This window comes from Fukomys damarensis, unplaced genomic scaffold (assembly GCF_012274545.1).
Source record: "Fukomys damarensis isolate Sample0158 unplaced genomic scaffold, DMR_v1.0_HiC HiC_scaffold_31, whole genome shotgun sequence".
Lineage (NCBI taxonomy): Eukaryota > Metazoa > Chordata > Mammalia > Rodentia > Bathyergidae > Fukomys > Fukomys damarensis.
Window position 1 is genome coordinate 5,684,536 of NW_022900943.1, and position 19,150 is coordinate 5,703,685.

At 37.9% G+C, this 19,150-nt stretch overlaps 1 protein-coding gene across 7 annotated transcripts in view; it reads left to right on the plus strand.

The window, feature by feature from the left end:
* The window catches only part of Nfib (nuclear factor I B), a 208,836-nt gene that overhangs the window by 173,205 nt on the left and 16,481 nt on the right, over window positions 1-19,150 (plus strand). For 3 of the 7 annotated variants that reach the window (XM_010630968.2, XM_033757672.1, XM_033757668.1), the window contains 4 exons: window positions 542-676; window positions 4,308-4,492; window positions 8,451-8,616; window positions 11,612-11,694. In XM_010630968.2, the coding sequence (XP_010629270.1) occupies window positions 542-676; window positions 4,308-4,492; window positions 8,451-8,616; window positions 11,612-11,694 (569 nt within the window). The remainder of the gene's footprint in view (window positions 1-541; window positions 677-4,307; window positions 4,493-8,450; window positions 8,617-11,611; window positions 11,695-19,150) is intronic. The other 4 variants (XM_033757670.1, XM_033757671.1, XM_033757667.1 and 1 more) reach the window with 3 other exon arrangements.

A 19,150-nucleotide genomic window follows, 5' to 3' on the forward strand; every position in this document is an offset into this window, starting at 1 on the left:
TTTTTTTTTTTTTTTTTTTTTTTTTTTTTTTTTTTTTTTTTTTTTTTTTTTTGCGCAGAGCAAGTGAGTGAGCCTTCCATCAAAGCAGTTAAATCCCTCCTACGTTTACCAGCACACTCAGAGGCTGTGCTCCTCATGTCTGCAGGTTGCCCTCCATTTGTTTTCACAGTGTAGTCAGCAGGTCAGAAGACTGCCCAAGAATCACCTAAATCAAATATGAAATGATGAGATAAAACCTTACGTGAACCGAGGGGCACAGAAAATTGCTCTGGATTTTCAGAACTTGAAAATTCCTTAAGTCATAGGAATAATTCTGATGATAATTTTAACGAATATTTTGGTTAGTTTCAGTGTTGAATGTTTCTGGCAGACATTTTTTACACCTCTAATATAGTTAGGTCTTTGACCCTCGGTATAGATTTTGGAAAAGAGCCCAAACGGAAAACCCGAAAGTGTTGGGAAATGAGGCGCTATTCCCTGACGTGACCCTCGAACCGAAGAAGGTCGTGCCGCTTGACACGTGTCCCCCTCTCCTTTGCAGACATGTCTTCTCCAACGACTATGAAGAAGCCTGAAAAACCATTGTTCAGCTCCACGTCTCCCCAGGATTCTTCCCCGAGACTCAGCACTTTCCCCCAGCACCACCATCCCGGAATCGCCGGAGTCGCGCACAGTGGTGAGCAGCGGTGACCTTTCCTGTCAGCGCAGGGGGAGGGTGACGACCTGATAAGAATGGTTTATGGCATTTATGACGGAGTGTTTTCCAAGTTGTGTACTTTAATAATATTTGTACATGCATTTTTAAATCCCTTTTACTGGAACAATTATAATAAAAAACTTAGTTGAATAATCTGATTGAAAAGATTATATTCAAGGGAAAAAAAGGATGCATAATTATCATGACTAATTTCAGGATTGGTCCGAATTCTTTATTCTTAGAGAAAGGCAAACTTTCGAGTGTATTGCTTAGTTTAGAGTTTTTCCAAAGGCGTTAGCATACACAGACACTATTTCTTTTAATGGTATTTTCTAGACATAACTCAGTACTTAGTTATTTGGGACTGAAATTAATCAGAAATAAAAGGAAGTACTTTTCTATGACAGCTGTTTTATGTGCACAAATCTTTTGGGGAAGTTCACTTGATTTACATCTAGTATCTTAATCTAACTGAGAAAATATTTTACATTTTAGCCAGCTATTAACCATAAGTCTTTCATAAGTTAAAACATTATATTCAATTAGTAATCAATATTGTCTACTTTCTACCTATTATTCTAAGTCCTAGAGAGGAATGGACTGAAAGTTTTATATATAAATTTATATATGTATTAAATTTATAATGATACTCTTAAAATTTATGATTAAGCTATTCATTTTCTTTCAAATTAATTGAATCCAATTTATAAATCTGTGCTAATAGGACGCAGTACCTGACAAAATAAAATCCTTAGGTTTAGTTTGTTTGTGTGTTGATATTTACTCTTGCTATATTGGAAAAAATATGCATGATCTTTATCATTAAAATTAAGGAAATTATAAAATTCAGAGAGGAATATGCAAAATAATGTGGAACAAGAATTTTTACATTTATTGTTTGTACTACTGAGATAAGTGAAAAAAAATCAGTAACTGTTTCATAGATTTACAACCTTACATATTTGGCCAAAATTGAATTAGAATTCCTATTGTCCATGTACTATGAAACTCGATTAAAAGTTTATACTTCTTACATTTGAAAAAAAATAAACATTATATCTTTATATGGTAAGAGACCTAGAATAAATATTCCCCCTTGATCTTTCATCAAACGTCTGTTAAGTGTCTGACACACGGGGCCTATGGTGACTACCTTAGCTAAGAAAGACAGTTTCTGCCCTTAGAGAGCACTTGATGTAGTAGGGAGCCAGCGAGCCACATAACTGGCTCCCATTCTTATTGGAGCAGGCCCGGATACTTGGAGGAGGATTGTATGCCTATAACAAAAAGTGTTCTGAGCTAAGTGTGAAGGGTGAGTTCACCAGAAGGAAAAGAATTTCAGGCAACAACTTGTATCAGTGCCAGAAAGATCAGTGCAGCAAGAATCACTGTATATCCAAGGGTGCACAGATTTCATAAGGTGGACAAAGAAATAGTCCCTGCCCGGGTTCTCAGGCCCCATGTGAGAGCCACGTGTGCTTGTGATGTTGCTGGGAATCTCCCATGAGACACTGGGAAACCATTAAAGATTTTGAGCAGTGAAGTTCTACAACTCCAGTGATATTTTGGAAGAAAGTCATTCATGTGGAATAGAACTATAAGAGATATATTGGAAGGAGCAGGACCGGAGGAAGGAAGATAATGAGGAGGCCTTCACAATACCATAGGCCAGAAATATATATTTATGTATGTATGTACTCTTTCAAAATGAGGCAAGCATTTGGATCTTGTATTTTTTTTCCTTTTTAAAGGACTAGAATGATTATTGATGAGATAGTCATTTTTACTTGCCATTTGAAGTATGTAATTCTACCATTTGTATGAGGCTGGCTACAACCCATGTAAGCAGAGTGTCAGTTTTCCCTCAGATATGAGCAGTGGATTTGAATCAATTCAGTTGAAAAGAGATTTCTTTCAGAGCTACTAAGGACAATTTGGTCCCCAAATCCCAAGAACCCAACAAAGAAAAAAAAAAATCCCAAGGATTTGTGCACAGATGTGAGCAAAGACCATAGTTAAATTGAGAGAAGATTTTGAGAAATTTTACTGAATTGTTCACGTTTCCTTAGCATATACTTCTGAGTGGACATATTTAAATAAAATACTTCCGGATAAGAAGTTTTGCCTTAAGAAGTGTGCAGTTATTCTCGGCAAGGCACTTGTAGAGGACGTACGCACTGCAGTCTGTGGAGATGCTGCATGGATCCTGACTTAGACACATTCTGGAGCCTAACTCCTGCTGTTCCTTGTCCAGTATGGCTGTGATTAGGCCCAGGAATCTATATTCTAAGACAATCCGGAGGATTCTAAGAAGCTGCATCCTGGAAATGCAGTTGAGACTGCAGAATTATAATTATGATTTCTCTGCTGTACACAGGCCAATATGTGATTTTCTGTGTATCCTAAAAATTTTCCTTATGCAAGATAATCAGCATCCCTTAAAAACCTTCTGAGTTCCTTTCCCACATCACTGTAAAGTTGAAGATAGTCATCCCATATAATTTTCATTTACAGGTCATGGAAAAATTATTTTTTCATAAGGTTTGATAAATTGTTTCATAAAACATTAAACATCATTGTAATTTTCTTTGATTTGGATTGAAATATTAAAAAGAAACTGACATTTAATTTTTACTCTTGCATATATTAGTTCTTATAATTTGTACTTATTTCCCTCAATCTTCTAGAGATAATAATCACATAAGTATATTAGTTCTCCATCTTTCAAACTTAAAAATTATGTTTCTAAACCTAAGTAATTCTAATCCTACTAATGTTGAAAAACTACATTAAACTTAAACATTATTCACATTGCATATGTTTTAGGTAGTTGTTCCCTCTAGAAATTAGTATAAAAGTATGATTTGTGAATAACAATCTACTCACTTATAAGAAAGTTAAAGTTTAGGTTTCTGTGAATTTTATTCATAGTCTTACCTTAGTGTCTTTGAAGCTACCTATAGTCAAAGACAGAGTAGAAAGAAAAATAGTTGTAGGATAAATAGTTTTGAAAGGAACATCATGGGTAAAGAATTCCCAGGTCCCATGTCTCAGTGTTCAGAAATATTTTTCCAATGACCAGGTAATTATTCATAAAGTAAAAGCTTTGTATATTAATTGTCGGCTTCTCCTGTAAACAGCTGCTGGTTAGGATGTATAGGGAAGTGATTTATGGAAATTAGATTACACGTCTGTTTTAAATCTTAGTAGAAAACATGTGGGTCTCCTGCCCTCTCATTCATGCTGATACTCGGTCTGGACTTAAGAGGACAGAAACCTTGTAATCAAAGAGCTTGTTTGATGGGAAATAAGTTTACCCAGAGAAGTGTTTTAGGCAGTATTGGCCTGACCTGTAGAAGCTGCACTTCTTTTTTCGGTCATGGATCTGGAAAGCGAGAGCATCCCTCCGAGGGATGCTTTGTGTCTCTGATTTTAGCAGGGAGGCACTGAGAACAGCAGTGAGGGGATAATTCACTTGTAGAGGTTGGCTAAATCATGGGAAAAACAAAAGAGCTACAGATTGTACGGCTTCACAGCATCCGTTAGAGCTGGAAAGAGGTGATGAGAAAAATCAGCTGACAAGTTGACCTTTCCTTTTCCGGTTCCACAGTCATCTCAACTCGAACTCCACCTCCGCCCTCTCCGCTGCCATTTCCAACACAAGCGATCCTTCCTCCAGCCCCATCGAGCTACTTTTCTCATCCAACAATCAGATACCCTCCCCACCTGAATCCTCAGGATACTCTGAAGAACTATGTACCTTCCTATGACCCATCCAGTCCGCAAACCAGCCAGGTAAAACACAGAGCCAACCAGATTGGTGTTTACGGGAGATGGGACAGGTGTGACCCCGAGACGTGGCGGGCAGCCAGCCCGTCTGTCCGGCAGGACATCCAGCCTTGCAGTCCATTCCTGGGAAGTTTCTTGGTGATTCAGTAAGTTTTTATTTAAAGGCGGATGAATGACAGGTAGGAAGTGTATTGTCCCAAAGGAGCACATTTGTGAAGATGCTTTTGGTTTAATGTTTTTGAATTTTCACTGACTGAAGGGAAAGTTTATGCAGAAAGTTCATTGCCAAAAAAGTTCTGAGCTGGAATTCACACCTCTGCAATACCTGGTTTGACACAGGGACAAAATGATTATTTTGGGCAGGAGCGAGGTACGTGATAAACACACACAAAAGAACTTAATGGTTGTATTTATAGGCCAGTTATTAGGTATTAAAATTAGCTCTGATAATGTAAACATTTTCAGTGTTTGGTAACTGCTTGAATATTCTCTGCAGAGGCAGGACTTAACATTTAATAATGAGTGACATCACTAACAGCGTCTTCTTTTTGAAAAACATTGTGCAGTGGTTTTATGGAGTGATTGTATAAGCTTGGTGATTCATGTGTATTTCTCATTCCCTAGACATGTGGTTTATCCCATAGGGAGGTCGCTTAGGGATTCGGTACGAAAGGCTTTCCCACCTTCAGGTAGACAGTCTTATGCCAGTGCTGGGTCTACTGGAGTTAGAACATCCAGACTCTGCGATGGGATTTTGATCTCTTGGCTTTGCTGCTTTGCCTGCAAGACTCTTGTCCACTTCTTATTAAAGTTTTAGTGCTGGTGTCGGGGGGCGGGTCACAACAGCGAACATCGCTTCTGTTGAGTTACTAAAAGTAGAGTGAATACTATATAGATGCCATACCTAATTAACAAAGGTAGGTCAGAAAAAAAACCCTTCTGGTCTTAATTTGTTAAAGTGAAGCGAAATAATCCTTGCTAAATATTTATTTTGAATCAGAGAAAATGGTCCTTTTTGAATAACAGCTGAATTTAGCACCCTTTAAGTTACGTTTTACCTTTATTTTTAGCTCCGCTAACTAATATACTAGACATGGAATTCTAAAGTTAAACTTACTTTTTGTACTTAAGATGTACACATAGTGTAACGACTGCGCTGCTAATGACAACTAAGTGAGGAAATAGGCTCTTGATAGACCAGTTTAGCCTTGAAACTGCTGGCAGAGCATGGATTCACAACTCTTCGTTCTATAGAGCATTTGCTAGACTCAGCTGGGAACAGTGCACACAAGGTCTGATTTTAATTTGTGTAGAATTTCCATGAATAACAAAGTCTAATTAAGACATCCATTAAAAGTCCTTAACGTTAATTCAGTGTGGAAAATCTTAGAGTTCCATTGGATTTTTTTTTTAAACTGATGTCTTAATTAGGCACTGTTAGGGGAAAAATTATGCAAATTAAAATCAGGCCCTTAGTGTTACGCATTTCTTTAATTATTCAGTGCTTGTTTTACGTATATTTCAATTTCTTTATAAGAGGGCATATTAGGTGATAATCTGCCTATATTGTTTTCCTTATGTTTATATATTCTCAGGATTTCCTTACATTTTCAAGGTGAAGATCCAGTTTCTAAGAGAAACATCTTACTCTCACCTCAATTAAAAGATATGCACACACACAAAAAAAATCCTCTCAGGATTTTGTATAATAAGAGCATTGTACTAAGGAGGATAATCCTTTCCTGATGCTGTTTAGCTTCATCTTCAGATAAAACCCTCCTTTTCATATGTACAGTATAAAAGTCCATCTATTAGCAGACTTAAAAGATAAGAGGATTTAGCTTAGCTCCACCTGTTTACACTAGTAGAAAACTAAGGGATATTACTGTCCTGGTCTTTTGGTAATGCGTTTCAGGAAAGTTTTCTGTGTTGGTTTGGGAATTCTTTCTTTGCCCCTGTGTTACTTGTAAATGGAAGAATCATCTCTCAGTTCCTGTTGGGTCAACTCTAGGAGACAGAGCTTGTGCACTGGCAGGGTAACACCGTATTCAGTGGTGGCATTTCCTTCAACTCAGGCCATTCTGTTCCCCTCCTGGGTTAGTACTATCAACCGTTTTGCTGAACCCTACACAGAAACACTTTTAATACTGAATGCACCACCAGTGATCAAATAAGACTTTTTACCCAGTAAGATGTACAGAGCAGTCATTTTGCAAAGTTCAAATAACTGGAGTTTGGTGATTTGCTTTGGAAATAAACAATTATTTCCCCTTGAAATGAAAATAGGTCTTTATAGTAAACTGTAGATGTGTTGGTTTAGGAACATTGTATCAACTTTCATGTTTTACTCCAACTCAGAACCAATTAGTCTGCATTTCAAAATAGAACTCTTGATATTCACCTTTTCTGCACTATAAATGGAAAAAAATGAGTACTTGATGACCATTCAACTGCAGTCAACTGCTCCTTCCCAACCTCCTTCAGCACCGCACTGATTTTGATTGTTAGGCAACTGAGATGCCTTTTCCTCCCCACAGCAATTTGGGGATTAATTGCATTACTGCGGCACCAATTATAGTGAGACAGCCTTGCTATTCAATGGAATATTTTGAATGAAATTGGTTTAAAGATATAACTCTCCCATAGGTTTCCATAGAGAAAAACTCTGGTCAGTATTCCTGACATAAGTTAAATATTTAAAATTACCCATGATGAATAGTCAGGATATTCAAGAAGCCCATTTTCTTTGTAAAATAAAGCACATGGGCTCCAAGGAATCCAACCAAAGACTTGGTCACATTGTTTAAATGTCTCTAGCTCTTTATCTTTTTTTTCCTCAAGAAATGTATATGTGTAATTTATGTACAGATATTTAGATATATATTCTGCTTCATGCTTTCTTTATCTTTAATAGTTGAGATTGTAAAGACAATGTATTTGTGGAGAAGGAACTCCTAGCAAATAGTTATGAACACTGGGCAGTAGAGAATTGCAACATCAATATCATCAAAAATAGCATTCTCTGTCTAGAGGAATGCATTCCGATGTCTCTTCAGTGCACCCTTAGGATTTTATCTCCTAGCTAAAGACACTATTTTTCCACCAAGGGGCTAAAACTCAGATAAAAATATCTTTTCTGCCAAAGCCCAGGGAATTTTCTCAGTTAATTCCCACAAATGTCAACAATAAATGTTTTTGTATCATTCTCCATGCACAACAATGAAAGAATTACTCAGAAAGCAATGTACATTTAGTTGTCCTCTAGTTCACCTCAGTTTATTTTATCATCTTGTGCATCTGAAAGTTTCGATGCTTTGAATCTCATTCTGTCTGCCGTATTAGTAAAGCATCCACAATGGAGTGGAGGCCGTAGAGTCTAAATTGCCTTGTGTGTGTGCCTGAGACACCTGTGCGTGTAAGAGAAAGCTGGAGTTTTTATATGCAGGCCAGTCGGCCCTGACTATTAATGATGGGAACTATGGAGTTGGATGTGTTTCTTCTATACATGCTTGGGTCTCTTGTGTCAGTAATTTCATCATTTAGGAGGAAAGCCACACTCACTCTGTGTAGAAAATGAAGAGTGGGAAGTGAGGAAGGGTCAGGTGGTGTCTGTAGACAGCTCAGGAAGGAGGCCCATTTTATTTTGAGCTGGGCACTTGAATCCTTGCTCAAGTTCTCCGGCCTATTGAATGAAGGGATCAAGTCTTCGTGGTGCACTGGGGGTGTTTTAAACACTAAGCAATCTACACAAAGTGCTCTTGTAGGTGAGAACCTCCCCCCCGAACACTGTTGCTTTCTGTTACTACTGACCATCGGTTGGCCATCACCCCAGACTGGACCAGGTCTGTGCGGCGGTGCCACGAGGTACGCAGGGTCGATGCGGCCGCGTGTGCTGCGTGGAGTTGTTGAGCACGACGACCGCCTTCTGGGTTGCTTCACCTGGCATTCTGTTTTTGTTTTGTAGCCTAACAGCAGTGGTCAAGTGGTAGGGAAAGTGCCTGGCCATTTCACTCCTGTCTTGGCACCCTCTCCCCATCCCAGTGCAGTGCGACCTGTGACCCTGAGCATGACAGATACTAAGCCCATCACTACATCCACTGAAGGTGAGGCAGCTTCACCTACAGCGACCAGTAAGTATCTGGGTAGGAAATGAGAAATGTCCATCCGAGGACCATTGGCTGTCTGGTCCAAGGTGGAAGGGAAATGTGGCAGCTTTTCCAGCTACCTACCCGATGGAGATTTCTCATTTAAGTGGAGCTAGCAGGCGTGTATGTGGCCTTGCTGTAACATGCTCTCTCTTATCAAATTCCTGTCAGTGCATCCTATTTGAAAAGGGAGAAGCATATTTGTTTGAGGAAACTGCTATAACAAAAATAATAACTCATGCCTGCTCGTTCAAGGTATACATTGAAATTGCACTGAATAACATCCTGTAGCATACAAGGTTTTATATCATCAAAAGAGAGATTACATAACTGTTATTGGAACATTCCCATAGAACTCCGGCCCTCCACTGGACAGACTGAACTGGCCTCTAAGATAGTTGCATGTTACCTTACTGTAGGTTATGTCATTGCTAGAAACAGCCACACAATGTCGGGTGCAAGTGAGAACATTTCAGAGCTTAGCACTGGGCACACGGAAGGTACCTGCACTTTCATTATCTGCACCTTTTCCTTTAAACTTTCTGATTATTTTGCCTATCATGGTACATCAGACCCTATGCTTATTAGCATGGCCATAACATTTTACACATCAGAGATTTAGCTAGTGTGTTCACAGCACATACTAATAAGCCAAACAATTACTTTGCTTTTTCATATAGAATAGTCAGAAATGGGCAAGGAATACATTTTCGGTTAGCTTCACCCAAACTACGAGCATCATAGAACTGGAACCATATAAAGAATGGCAAGGGAGATAGATAAGTTCTCATCTGGAGGAATTTAGCATGCACATCCACAGTTATACACACGTCTTAATTTCAACCCTTTTTAAAAAATTTCGTAGAGCAAGGAAATCATTATGCTCTGGAAATTCCCATGTGAAATTGCATGATCAGGGCACCACTGACTTACTCTTTTTTGATGAGTTAAGAACTAGGAAGAAGCTCTGCAAGAAAAACAGACAGTACTTTAACTGTACAGTGAATATTCAGCATTTTTTCTCAAGATTTTCAGCCCCTTTAAACTACTAAATCAAGAGAGGCTTGTGATAGCCATCAGTAATCATTAACACTTAGGAATTGGTTTTCCGGCAGAAGCTCACAACAGTAGCAGATGTTTTCCTGAATGCATAGGTACATAAGATCTGGTCAGAGAAAACCAAAACTTCTTTTAACAGTTTGCTGCATACATGAGAGTCACTGAAACAATAACAAATTCACAAAGTGACGATCATGGCGTCTTTGAGCAAGCAAATACACGAAAGCACAGAAAATAAGATTTTAAAAAGTAATTGGAAGACTGTTGTAGTTAAGTGATCAAAATAAGTTCTAGAAATGTTTGCTGCCTGCTAGCATGGTGACCTTGATATTTAAGATTCAGGGCAGGATCAGACCCACGTAGTCACAGTTTATTCACAGGAGTACCTTCAGCCTGTTTGTTAATGAATTGTTTTTATACTCACAGGTTGCTCAAAGGGATCTGGTTTGACTAGTAAAATTACAAAATATTCAAAAGGAGTATGTTGATTGTATAGAGATGGCTGCATCGGTCCATTCTCTACTCATATATAAATATAGTGAGTAGTTCTTCTTCGCTATAAACAGACTCACAGCACCAGCTCCTTAAGCACCAGTGAGAATGAGAAATTGGTCATTGAGTTGATAGTAAAGTTAGAACTCAGAGGCCAAGGAAGCCTCCTTTCGTAGTTGAAAAGAAAGAGCAGCACAAACTTGGTGCTCTCTAAGGGTGACGTTCTTCAGGTCAAAGCCCAGGTGTTGGATTCTGGAGCCTGGGACGGGTGGAATGGGGCTGGCGTTCCTGGTGGCTGCCCTTGCACTGGGTTGTATTCAGGCATAATGAAAAGATGACTTGTGAGCATCTTCACTGTTTTTTATAAGTTGGACCTAAAAACTCCTTAATGATCAAATTCTGCTGTCCTTTAAATGAACATGGCAGAATTAATATATTGATTTTTAAAAGCCAACCCATTTAAAATCCATGCCTGAATTTCTCATTAATCCGATTCTCCAAATGTGTATCTTCAAACCTATAAATGCAATGATGCATAGCTAAAAAGTGAGTTCTTTTGCTTGGAATTGCTTGGTGCTAGGAAAATACATTAATCCTTTTCCTATAAAAAGAAGCAAAACTCTTTAGGAAGAAGAATAATGATCCTGTGGAAAATTCGCTTTATACCGAAAGCCACTTGTACAGGAAGTACTCGCCCATGAGACCCAGACCGTGTCAGCAGTCCTTGTACCCTATGTAGTCACTACCTACTGACCTAGTATTTCAAGTGACTTCACAGTCATCCCCCAGAAATTGATATTTTACACTTATAGACAATAAAGATTTTTTTTCAAAAATGTTTCTATCAAATGAGGGCATTTTTGCATTGTAGAGTTCCAAGCTTATTCATTCTATGTAGTACCACAAAAATAGACTCCTTCAGGACAGTAATACTGGATTTTCTCTTTAGGAAGACTTCCATCTCATATCATCAGTCCTGTCTACTTAAGTCCTGTCATTCGAAGCTGTCATTTTTTTTCCCAACAATCTTGCAGCCTGCTTACATTCAGAAACACAGATGCTCATTCACGATTGCATTGTTAGACCACAAGTATCCAGTCAGAAGTGACGAGCAGGACAAGGACTCTTCTGTGTCACCGGTCCACGGTGCCCTGCAGGACTGAGATTGGCACACAGAAGAGTAAAAGCACTGATGCCAAAGGATGGGATGGGATGTGCGAGGTAGATCTTCTAGGGGGATTGACACATTGATTTGAAGTCAGTGGCCATTTCTTCTCTGTGACTTGGTATTCACTGGAACAAGAGAGAAGAGAAATGCAGACACTTTCTCGGTTGCCAGTCCCACTTCTCTGGGTTTCTTATTCATGGACAGGGTGTTCATTCTGATAGTTCAAAATTTTTATCTTTGTTTTTGTTCTTCCTTGATCAGCCTACACAGCCTCAGGCACATCTCAAGCCAGTCGATATGTGGGACTAAGTCCAAGAGACCCATCCTTCCTACATCAGCAACAGGTGGGCAAGTTTCCCCCAGGTGTAATGGTGTAGCTGCGCTTGCTTTGGTGCTTTTCTCCATGTCGCCTCTCAGATCTGGACTCAAAATGGGGCTCAAGGGGCTTCTGAGACCGAAATTGATCATTTCGTTTTCCAAATTTTTTTCTCGTTTACTCTTTGTTTCTCATCTCTGAACAGTTTCTCAAATCGGCTCCCAGTCTCTCCCACCTGCGTAGCATGTATTGATAACACAGACAAACGTTCCTGGGCTCCAGCCAGTGTTTTTCTCAGTCCTTCGGCTGTTGAGAACTTACCAGCACATAGCTTTCAAAGGCGAGCATTGAAAACCAATTTAAAAGCCAATTAGAGCAGAAGCAGTACATTTGTGTTTTTGAGCAATTTCATATTTTCCAGATGTTTTGGTCCTCACTTTTGTAGTTTAGTCCAGGAAGATGAGTTATGAAGCTAAAATCTCAGGCATCACATCATTCCTATTTTAATAGGTTTAGATTGCTTTAGTGATTTGGAATGTGATAAAACACTTTTTTTCAGTTCTGCTTTCTTACATCATTTATGTTTCAAGTAGCATTTTAAATTTCACATCTCATTAATGCTGTAAATTTAATGCAAATGAAGTGTTTACCCAAACTGTGAAAATATACAGCCAGGATTAATGGTAGTTTATAAACAAATTAGCCACAGTCAAAAGCATGGACCATAGCAATATAGAAATTCCTCAATTCTAGTTATAGCATAACCAAAAAAAATTCCGAACACTTCAGAATTTAAATATATTTTATGATGCATATGCTTATGCTTACTGCTCTCAACACTTGACAACAGAACAGTTTGAAATTAACAGTACATAAAATATTACATAGGGCAAAATTGTCCATAACAAGAAAGAGATGGCATTAACTAACTCACTCTTCACTTAGAAGTCCTCCCCGCACACACGTGTGACTTTCTGTGCATGGTGCAAGCCTGCACACGGTTCTGCCCACTCTTTTATTCCGGGCTGGTCCACCTCCTTCACACTCACGGGGCCTGTCTTAGCTGTGCTACCGTGGCATTCTTGGGTCCCTCCTGTTGGCCTACCAAGGTGGTAGGCTGTGTATATTAAAGGTCACCACATGCAGAGTTCAGAGAAAATCATGAAGATGATAGCTTATTCAGGCTACTTGACGTTTTGCCAGGTTTAAAAAAAGCAAAGCAAAACAAAACAAAAGAGTGAGAACTAACTGAAAACATCTGTATACAGTTATGAAAATACCAAATAATAATTAGTGGTTTTGCCAACCATTGCCTTTTCAACATAATTCTCTGGAATGTTGCTTTTTTTCACCTCTAAAATTGCTGTAATATGAAATGTGTTATAATTACTATAATATGGTTGTGTTTGACAAATGTGTGTGTTCGTTGTGTTTTTTAAACATATACAGGATTTATAGGCTTAGAAACTTGTTCTTTTAAAATCATTGCACATAATTTCAAAAATATTTTTGTCATGGGATTTGCATTATTTTTTATGATACATTCCTAATTTCTAGTTAATTTTTAATTCATTGAAACATACCTCTATTATTTAAGTCATTAGCCCCAAACATACTTAGAATGTTGTAACCAGTTCCATACGTTTAGAAGCAGTTTTTCTCTCTACCTGCTCTAATCTATAACATCTTTAATTTTTTTAATCACTTATGACTAATGTTGGGGCCTCATATAATTATGATCCCAAAAATCATTAAACACTTACTTTTCCCTTTGCATATTTAAAAAGAAAGAAAGAAAATTAGCAGAGCATACTGAAAATATGAGTAAACCAAGTTGAGAGCTAGGCATATTTTAATTAAAAAAATATATGTGACTTCTGGAACTGTAAATTTTTTCATTGAAGATTACTGCTTGTTGTTTATGAGGACAGTGGTGAGTGAAGCCCACTTAGACTGTGAACATATTTTGTTGTCAGTGAAGTTAGCTTTTATAGAATACGTGATGTATATTGATTCTTGGAAGAGAAAAACCATATATGCTCCATAGTTTAAAAATTTTAAATACTATAAAGGTAGATCGTTCGTCCTCTGTTTAATGAGTATATGCCAGTTTTTATTTGAAGAAGCCCACTAGGCCAAATTCATGATGAACTAAAAATTTGAAGCACGTGTAAAATAAACATCAATGCAGATATTAGGTTTATAAATATATGACTAAACTAAGGCTTCAGTTAAAAACCTGTTATTTTTATCCTTTCAGATTTTGAAAGACTCAGAAAGATGAAGTTTTTTGCTTACTATCTAGAAACAGAGACAGAAATAGTTTAAATGACTTCAGTAAAGGTTATTCTTTCCTACAGCAGAAATGAGATTGATTTACTGTGTCCTTTCATTACTTTACAAAGATTTAAAAGAGACCACTCTTCTAGCGGCAGGTTCTAAATGCATTTGGTTTAAAGCACTCAATGATGAATGAAAAGGAAAATCGAGGCTTACATGAAATAAAGGTAATCAATCATTTTATATTAGCTAGGAGAAATTTAAAATTAGAAAGGCAATGGTTTTAGCTTGAGAGAGTTCTTTTAAACATTCCCCATAACCTTTAATATACATGACCCCTTAAGAATAAATATTGTCACCAGGTACATTTTTCCATTCATGGTGGTTGCTTTATAAAGATTTATCCTCTTAGGTTATGAAAAGTATTGATGTGCATTGTTGAGTGCTATTTTTTTCTTTATAAAAGAACTTTAGTATAACTTACATAAATTAGAATTAGCAATACATTTTGAATTATTCAATAATTTTTACTGTCTTATAAGTAATCTTTTCACAAAATGACATGACAGTGGAGCTTTTAGTATACTCATTTCTTTTTTTTTTTTTTTGGTACCGGAGATTGAACTCAGGTTTGTGAGCTTTCGAGGCAGCTGCCAGAACCATTGAGCTAAATCTCTGGTCCTCGATATACTCATTTCTAACATGCAAGTATATTTGCATTGTTTAATTGAGATAGAGAATATTAAAATAATAAAATTAACCCTGTACTGTACCTATAAAAGTGATACCTTCAGATTTACAAATATAAACCATAAAAGCATGTGGTTTTACACTCATTAACATGGTACTCACACTGTTATTAGTAATTATAAATTTATGTGTTTCTTTTTATAATGGTTATTACTGATTAGTGCTGGCTGCCAACTGCCTTGAAATAGTTTTTTTGACCTTGGAATTTTACCTATCATTGCAAATATGACATCTCAATTAAATCTAACATTAAATAATTATGTTGACTATTTGAAAAAGATCCACGTCGCTCAGTAAATAATTTGCCATTACAAACAGCCCTTCTGATTAGTCATAATAGTCAGCTCATGCCAGCTGAGGAGGACTCGGTTTCACAACTGCTCTCACTTAACACAACCTTGAGTGTGCCGAAGGTCTGCAGCTGGACTGCCTTCGAGGCAACTGATGGGCTCAGTGAACGCATTTGCTGCTGGCCTGGGGAAGTTGTAGAATCGGAGCTTCCGTTACCGTGTCGTTCTTCTTTAGCTCTTCTCCTGGGAATGCCGTGGTGGCTTGAAGAACCCACGTGTTCTGCTTTGGCAGATGGAGCTCTTTTGGCCTCCACTGAGAAGTGCCGCTAAACGGTTCGGATGTCCACAGTTTGGAAGACCTCTCCTACTTATATCTGCAGAGACGTAGGGAGGCGTTTCCCTTCCTGCGTCACCCTTCGCAGACCTGCAGTGCACACCCCTCAGCATGAACAGCGAAGGAACAACATTTCCCGGGTGTTACCTGCTGGAGAGAATGGGGACTATTTGCAGAGTGTTGGATATTGCTTAGGAATCACAGAAGTCATGTTATAGTCAGCCTAATAACGTTAGTGTAAATGGGTAATGTGGAACAGCTTGTGTAACTTAGCACCCATTCTTTCTTTGTGTGGTCGATCTTTTAACAGATTTGCCAGTTTGAGGCCTCTTTTATTTTGGCCATCATAGAAAGTTTGATAATATGAGAGCCTCTAGTTGAATTGCTCATCACTATTACAGCTGAGATTAAGGTCATATTAAAAGTATAAATCCTTATTACTACCCCATTAATACAGTAGGTTATAGGAACTATTGCAAATAGGAAATAAAAGCTTGCATTTAAGACACTTCTTGTTTAGAAGTAAGGATCACCATCCAGCCACTGAAGTGCATGTTAATTTTTGATATAGATTTCAGATTTGGAGCGGAATAAATGGGAAGTCACTTTTACCTCCCCTGAAGTAAGCTCTAGTTTGTAAGAAATGCAACCTGTTTTCACAATCGCAAAATGACAGTCTCTTGACCATGTATCTGCCTTTTACCAGAGCTTCTGAAGAGCGGCCTGACCGATTCCGGTCCTTGCCTTACTCCTCCAAGTGGCATACATTTTACTGATGCTTGAACTTCAGCATGTTACGTCTCCCGAATGGCTGTGAATACTGTTATTTCACGTGCAATTACTAGGCTAGGTTTTGCTCAAATATTTTTGACACTTTTCCTCATATAATTTAAAGCTTGAATTTGAAAGTGCTCTTAATTACACTGAAATTTTTCATTATGCGAAATTGCCTTTTAAAGAAATCTGTAGGATTTCTTTTTTTAAACAGAGGTATGAGTTGGAATCCCTTTAGGATTTGCCCTGGCAAATGGCAAAGCTAGAGCTTGGTACAAGGTAGTCATTTGTTAGAGGCAGGCGATTAATGGGACACAAGTGGACTATCAACAAACTTCTCAATAAAGTCAGGAAGCAGGCCATCAACACTTGGGCCATTCTTATTGTGTCTGTTATCATAACTGACAGTTTGACGCAAAAACCCCATCACGTGACTTCTGGGTAGGTTTGTAAATGGAGAAGAGGTCACTTTTCACATCTGCTAGCTGGGAAGGAAACAAATGTGAAGGAAGTTTCAGTCAGAATAATAGCTATACACATGTTTAGCTTTTTGGCTGGTTCTTAAATTTTAAAAGTATCCCTCCATTGTCTTCTTTTATCATTCATTTGCTCATTTACCTTTTCTGATCATCAAAGGCTAATATCCAGATAAGCTCTTCTAATTAATGTAAAAATAAGATTATATTTAGCTTTGAATTCCAACCGATGTAAACATCAGGAGAAAAACACTTTTCTGGAAAGATTTAACTCTTAAGAGATCTAAATTAAATCAGGGAAGTAGGGGGAATTCTGAAGCTGGTATTTATAGCTAATTTAACCTTAAATATTCCTGGGCCACCCTTGAAGGAGAGAGGAAAGGAACAGCAAATTTGTATACTTGGGGGGAAGCGGGGGTTTGGAGTCAGGAGGTTGGAGTTTTGATGTGGACCCGACCAGGGCCTTAACCTTGTTTTAGAAAGGAAAATGAAGTTGGGTTACAGCGCTCCAGCATCCCTTTAAACATTAAATTTTATAAATTAGAGTAACCTTCTAGGGACTTCGTTTTCTAAACCAAGTTTCACGAGAGTTTCAGAATCTGACATTACAGGTAGCCTTAAGGTACTAGGGTGATATTGAATATCTTTTTTTTTTTTTTTTTTTTTAACAATTTCCTTCTTACCATTTTATTTGCTCAGTAAAGTACCATTCATCAGAGGTCCCTTGATTTGCTCCATAGCCAGGAGTTAGTAGTAGTGATAAAATAGAATAAATTCCACTAAACCAAGCAATCAGGAGGGAAGTATGAGTATTGAAATGTTAATCTTTTTAACCCCTACAAAAGAGCCTTGACCCCTCCTGCATTCTGTTTCCTTAAGTCATCTAGAGAAATGAAGCAACTCAAGGGAACATAAAACATACCTTTCAAAATAGTCCCCTGAGAGTCCTTGTAAACTTTTTTTTTTTTAAATGAAAAGGTAAATATGCCTGTGTTGGTTATTCTCTTTACAGTTTAATGGTTTATTGGTTCAATTGAGAGCTGTTGTCATCATGAGGGACTGTTAGTACATCAGCCTGTTTGCTGAGTCCAGCAAAGTAGGACATTTTGCTTACCTTCTTTCTTTTGTTCCCAGAGCTAATTGCTATGCATTTAACAAAAGGCCCTGTTAATAACAATGAAAGGCCCTCATTTGAATAAACAAACTCTTATTCTGAAACCACAGGCAATATTGATTCTATTGATTCTTTATAAGCTACTTACGTAATTGTTTGAGTGTAGTATCTTGGATATTTCCCCTTATGCATATTTTTGAGAGAAACCAGATGGTCCCTATTCTTTGTTTCTGACGCAATCTCATTTGAGTTGTGCCCAGAACAAGGTACTTTGGCCTATTTTAACCTTCCCTCTTTACTGATAACTTTTTCGGAGAATTCTGTTTCCTTACTTAACCTTTTATTTGCTTTTGAATTTCTGGGCGTACTTATCTTAATGTATTTTTACCTTAGTTTTCTAGACAGTCTAATTTCCTGTTAATAGGTGCATGTAAAATAAGGAATTGCAATGATTTCTATGAAGCCTGGAATGGTGTCTCCTGCCTGTAATCCCAGGTCTTCTGGAGGCTGAGGCAGGAGGGTTATGAGTTGGAGGCCAGCCTGGTAATTTAGTGAGACCCTGTCTCAAAATAAAAAGGGTTGAGGATGTAGCTTAGTGGTAGAGCACCCTCGGGTTTGAGTCTCGGTCCCCCTACTCCCATGAGATTCATACAAGCATGCATTTTTGTAAGAGTTTGGGTATGATTTGGTCTGACTTATAGTCTGTTTTAGAAGAATATGAATTGCTCCCCTTACAAACTCATGACTAACGCTTTCTGAACTAATTTGCCCTTGCTGTTTTAAATTTGTTTACTATGGGGGGTGGCTTCCTGTTTTTTAAGGGAAATTTCTTGGAAAAATTAGAGTATTATTAGTGCTTTACATTTAGGAAAATTTTTATGTAGACAAAAGATATGTATTGATGTAAAATAAAAAAAAATTTTTAAGCCAGGCATGTTGATGCACATTTGTAATCCCGGCACTCAGAAGGCTGAGGCAGGAGGGTTGCAGAGAGTTCTGAGCCATCCTGGCCTACACCATTACTTCAGTTTGAGGCCAGCCTGGACTACATTGCCAAGACCCTGTCTCAAAACAAAGTTTTAAAATGCAACTAAAAAATAATAATTGGAAGATGAATTATATAGCACCCGTTCTCTCAGAAGACAAGCTACGGAAGCAGTACCCTAACCTTAAAAAAATTATTACCTATTACTTAAACTTTCCTTAAAGTCTAATAGAAAATTACTTTTAATTAGGAGTACTGAATTGTACTGAAGTATTTAGCACCTCCCCACATAGTGTTAAGGTATCTGGGTTTTTTTTAATTTTTAAATTTTGTGTGAGAGTGTGGGTCCCTGTACAACTTCCTTTTACTTCCCTTTCCCTCCCTCTCTCCTTTCTCCATCTCTTGATCACCTTCTCATTGGCAAAATCTTGGGCAAGTAAGATTCTTAGTAATTGATGTCTGTCTCCCTCCCTCTCCCCCT